We start from the raw sequence: 5814 nt of genomic DNA on the forward strand, positions 1-5814 counted from the left end.
TTTTACAAATAATAAATATATGGGCTATGGACCTAATTAGTGTAGTTTGTTTTGCCTTTTTTCCAAGTGTCCCAAATTGATAATTAAACAAAGACGAAAATTTTGGATTCTGGGAGTAATTCTCTTTAGGTCCTTTAGTCTACATCAGATATTTACAAAAATTATAAAAACAAAAAATAAATTAATAAATAAATATTTTGTACTTAAATTGTCGATTTACACCTTATATCAATATATCATAATGTGCATGAAAATGCCAATCATGTTCATACAAGTTTAATACTTTGCTATATTTTATAATTATTAATAAACCTAATGCACATAAAATACTTGATTACTTAGACCGTATTTGGAAACTATTTTATTTTTTATTTTTCATTTTTTAAAATAAAACTTATAGACACTACCTTCTACTACTAAATTTCTTCTTTTGTTATCTACATTTTACTAATTATTTAAAAAATCAAACCAAATTTTAAAAATTAAACAAAATAACTTTTAAAAAGTTGTTTTTGTTTTTGACATTTTACTAAGAACTCAATGATTATTCTTGAGAAAAGATGCAGATCACAAGTTTAATTTTCAAAAATCAAAAATAAAAAATGAAATAATTATTGAATAGAGCCTTAATTGCTCAAATAATTTAATGTCTTCCCTTATAAATTATAGGTTAAAATATAATCTGAAATAATTTTCTAATATATAGAGATAGATATGTGTTTGAGTTTTCTTCTATTTTTTTTTTCTATTTGCATACCTATGTTAAATTCCCAAAACATTTTTGGGAATGTAATAAGACAGAATTTTCTAGACATAAACATGTCAAAACACAGGAGTAAAAAAAAGTAGCAAGATCACATAGCACAGAACAAGAGAAGAAAATTTACATAATACACACTACAAGCACATATCTTAACATGGAAAAAGGACACCCAAAGGTCAAAGTTTTATGAGGTTTGAATCCTCACACCATTGTTTACACATAAGATAAAAGCAAGTGCTTTTTTAGTAAGAAGGGTTTCTTCTCTTGTTTTATCTTCCTAATTTCTGTTGTACCTAGTTTTCTACCATCAACTCCCTGAACAAAGCATCTTTTTTTTTCATACTTTCAGTTCCCATCATCAGCTGATTTCAAGTAGAGAGTCTCACCTCCGTCACCGCCATGGCTTCCGGAGCTCCCTCCTCGTCCCTCGGCAGACCCGGTTCCTCCCATATCTTGCTTGCTCCCACCAGCTAGGCTCCGGTGCAAGCTCTCACCTGCAGCACCATGGCCGAAATCTGGAAAGCCTCCTCCTCCGAGTGCTCCTCCATTGCCTCCTCCTGCATTGGTAGCATCGTTTTGCAGCATGTTGAATCCTAGGCCTCCTCCAGAGCTCATCCCAAGTTGACCGTGCAAAGCTTGCTGCTGCAGTGTCGAAAACGGCTGCTGGGTGTACAACATAGAGGACCGGGCAGCCATCAGCGATTGTGGCGTCATCTGCTGGGCTTGTTGGTGCTGAATGTAATGCCCTCCTGGTTGGATTATGCCACTGGAAGAGTACTGAAGAGAACATGACAATAGCAAATCATCTTGGATTAATTTCAATTCAATTGAGTTTGAAGGCAAGGAAAAAAGGAAAAAGAAAGATAAAGCACCTACATCTATAATTTAAACATCTTAAAATCCTTATTATCAAGGAGGCCAAACGAAGCACATCTATCTAAATCCACAGGATAAGGACCCTGAAGAACTCGAGTTTCAGATTACAATCGTGGCCAGTCGTAGTGTTACAGAAAAATGGATTTCATGGAAATGATTCTCATGGCCAACAGTTCTCTTGAAAGCGCAATATCAGGGCGTTAAATCAACGGTATGGGCGATGGATTTTCTATAACTATGCGCAGCTAGTGATCGGATAAATTTACATCTTCAAACAATTATGTCCATACCTGGGCATGCATGGCAGAAGGTTGAGGTTGAGAATCAGCAATGGCAGCCAGGTACATGAGGTTCCTCTGTAGCCTTGCTTGATTCCTGCAGAGAAAAAGGTAAGATGGTCACTTTTGCGCTTTACAACTAATAACCGTGTCACCAAATGAAGTCTAGAAATACAAGATAATTGAATAGCATGAATCAAATCCATGTTGTCAGTCTCAGAAGCCAGGGACTACAGTCGATATCATTTGATCATTTGATGTGTATCGAAATCAAACCAATCGAAGAACCCTGACGTTATTCCACTCCTTTATGAAATACGGATAAGTTCTTACTACATGGATATAGGCCTGCTTTAACAACTAATCTACATATTTTTCATTTTTGGGCTTCTTTTCAAGAAAATCTTATTAAAGTGTTTTGTTTTCCTAGGGTCTGATTCAAAATTGAATATTTGGTGAATGGACCGAAACTTAGATATCATTCCACTTTTCATCCATGAACGTTGTTACTCACTCAAGTAGGAACTGTGATCACCATGAATCGAATCAAATACAAAAATGATCAAGCAGAAAGAGACAGTGACCTTAGCAGTACAATCAGAGAGGATTATTACCAAAGAAAACCTCCAAAACAACCCTATTTTTACTCCCAACAAGACTTTGTTTAAACAACACTAGAACAAGATTTTCCCGAGGCTAGATATCGAAATCCATGTTTCTTCATCCTAGAACCCATTATATTAAACTGAAAAAGAAAATCCAAATTTGTGACAGTTATTTAAAGAGTGATGTAATGTAACAATTCATCTAAATGCTTTCTTGGACCATTACAGCCACAGCGAAATAACGGATTTACGCTGAATTTTACAATTAAGGCATTATAAACAGGGAGAGAGAGAGAGAGAGCAAAGATGCGTAGCGAGAGACAGAGGATAATTTGCGAATGAATGCGAGGGAAAACAGTCACATGCATAGAAAAAAATTGACAATGAGAAGCAATAGCAATCATTTATGATAAGTAAAATCATTTGAGAAAGTATAAATTCTTACTCTGCACATTCATTCAATTTTCCTGAGTTTTGGCTTTCAACAATCTTCAAAATCAGTGACTTGTTCTCATCCAGATACTGCAACATACATTATCAAATAATAAGTACAAAAATATCAAGTAAAAAAGTTTCCGAAAATCGCCATTGGATGAAAAATTAAATAACTATAGTACTGGTCTTTGTAAAATAAGATGGAAAAGGAAAAAGAATCCAACTACAATGTAGTTTTTAGAGAAAAGGAACATATTAACTAGTTTTACAGGTCATTCTTGAAAAAAGAATTGCTTATTTTGGACATACAAAAAAATTAACAGATTGAAACTCCTAAATTTGTGGAGAATATACCAAATACATATAGTATATATTGTTAGATTTGATTGATCTGACAGAATAAACCTTAAAAAGCAAGTGCTGAAATTTATGATCCGTGAAAGCAACTCAGAAGAATCAGAACTAGACAGCAACTTAAAATACTGTTTCATGATTGACCAATCACTATTCAAGCTTCTTTCTTCCATCTTGGCATGATAAAAATATGATATATGAATACATTAAACTTCTTTACTTATATAGATTTACTTTTACAATATCCAAATCATAATCCAACAAAGAATGATTAAGAAAAAGTACCAACAAGAAGTGTCAAGCTAAGAAAAGACTTGCATTACCCCGATCAGTTTTATTAGAGAAGATAGTCAAACGAGTACAGTCAGCAATACAGTCAGCAACTGGAATTTTGTTAGTCCAGTCAGATAAGCCACATCAGAGGATTTCCAGAACGTTCTCTTGTTGTAAAATGGTTAGAAGGAAGCTTCAACCTCACCACTAATTGTTTGACATCTGTATTTACTTGTATATTTTCCCCTCTATTCTTTATTATTTCCTAAACCCTAAAGGACGGTTTTCTCTGCATAACTGGCAATAAGCCATGCTGATCAATGAAGGAAATCAAGCGTGAGAAATATTTTCCTGAAATTACTCTTCTCTGTGATCTGTGATTAGTTTAATATTTCAGCACATGAATGTTTTAACATATTAATTCATACCACATTTTTCTCTACCAAGGAGCTAATTAGATGATATAAGAATCTTTTTTCTTTGTTTTTTAATATTCGTGAGTATTCAAACCAACTTACCCACATCTTGACTAATCTCATGTGACAACAATTTGATACTATTAACGTCTGGTTCTCGAGAAAGCCGTTGAATTATTAGATCTTAGATGGGTTAAGAATATAAGGTGGGTTATGAGAATATTCAATCACAGCCCAATATCGAGTCGTGATATAATGGAAGTTAGAAAACACATTTAAGAACTTCTGTAGAGTACATTCATTTGCAACAAGTTAAGATGCAATGCATTGACTTGAGATTTAAACTTACAACAAGCTTATGTCAATGTAAAACGATAACATTACAAAATGAATCAGAAAAAGGGAATAAAAGATTAATCAATATAAGAACTAATAGACTTGTAATCCTCAAAGGGCTCAAGCTCTCAACTGTTTCATATACCCCAAAAAGCAACTTTTTTATTTTTATTTTTTAAACAAGAAGACTACCCAATAAGCCATTTCATCAAGGGTATTTCAAGCATCTAAATCATGCTCAAGCTCTCGACAGTTTGATATCCCAACATGCCACTTTTCACAACTTGACTGATAGAAAGGGGAAAAAAACATTTTAAAAAAAAAAAGAAAAGCAAAAGCAAAAAGCCACTTATCCAACCATTTCATCTTTCTTTTCCATTAAGATTAAGGCAGAAACAGCAGAAGCCCATCATGCAATAGAAAGAAAACAGTGATTAAACTTTAGACCAACATGGAAACATATACTTAATAAGCAAAGAGATGAAAATAAACAAGATGGCCATAGATGGATTGGTCTCAGCTTCTGTAATTAGATAATGAAATCCATTCAATAGAGACAAGAGCACGTGAAAAGAGAGCAAACTAAACAAACCAATATTTAAAAAGGAAGAAAAGTGAAAAGGGAGAAAAACAATCATCCCTAAGTTGAAAACAAAGAAACCCACTTGAAAGAAAGAGGGAAATGAAAGAAAAAAAACTGGAAATGGGGTTGGATTAATAAGATAGGTAGATTAAAAGACTCAAATAGAAAGGAAGAAGAAGAAGAAGAACCTGTTGAATGTGATCAGTAGTGACGTTGTTTTGGATAATAGGCTGCCATCATGGGCTGCATCTGCATCAGGTGCGTGCATTTGTGTAAAATGAGTGATGAGTTTTTCACAGAAACGGCTGATTAGAGATGCCTTAGCTTTCGGGTCTCTTTATTTTTTTAACTCTGTTTTTCGTTGGTTTTGAAATAAGAGAGGTTTTGGACGGTGATAGTGACACGGAGAGAGCTGTAACAGCTTCTGCAGATTATAGAACCAGCACACTGTTTTTATGTGCGAGAGAAGAGAAAAATGAGAGAAAAGGGGGTTTTGGTTTCTGGGGAATTCTGGTGGTGGGTGCAGCCGTTTTGGCTTTCTAATGTGGCCAACAGAAGCGCTTCCTCTTTCTTTTCTCTGTTTTCTCTCTGCTTCTCTTCTTCAAAGATGCTACTTGTTTCCCTCCCTAAGGAACAGAAGCAAAAGCTTCTTCTTTTTTTCTTTTTTTTTTCCTTTTTTTTTTTTTTTTGTTTTCTCTCTCTAGGGAGAAAAAAGGGTGTCACGTGAGTGATGGTGAGAGAGAAATCCAAATTTTGTTTGAATGTGTGTTTTTTTTCTTTTTCTTTTGGGAAGAACAAATTTGGAATTTTGTTTCAATTGTATTTATTTACAAATTGTTCTCAAAATTATTGGTGAATACGAGTTAAATTACAAATTTGATCCTAAATTTTTATG

The 5814-nt window shown here is 33.9% G+C and overlaps 1 protein-coding gene across 1 annotated transcript; it reads right to left on the minus strand.

Annotated features, from left to right (window-relative positions):
• Nucleotides 1–836: 836 nt before the first annotated feature.
• Nucleotides 837–5593, minus strand: LOC120069900 (GRF1-interacting factor 1). The gene is made up of 4 exons (XM_039021739.1): nucleotides 5108–5593; nucleotides 2968–3044; nucleotides 1930–2014; nucleotides 837–1540 (listed from the first exon to the last, which is right to left on the minus strand). Exons 3-4 carry the CDS (start codon nucleotides 1984–1986, stop codon nucleotides 1109–1111), a joined length of 489 nt encoding a protein of 162 aa, XP_038877667.1. The 5' UTR covers nucleotides 1987–2014; nucleotides 2968–3044; nucleotides 5108–5593; the 3' UTR covers nucleotides 837–1108.
• Between the last annotated feature and the right edge of the window lie 221 nt (nucleotides 5594–5814).

The sequence above is a fragment of the Benincasa hispida genome, unplaced genomic scaffold, assembly GCF_009727055.1.
Source record: "Benincasa hispida cultivar B227 unplaced genomic scaffold, ASM972705v1 Contig66, whole genome shotgun sequence".
Lineage (NCBI taxonomy): Eukaryota > Viridiplantae > Streptophyta > Magnoliopsida > Cucurbitales > Cucurbitaceae > Benincasa > Benincasa hispida.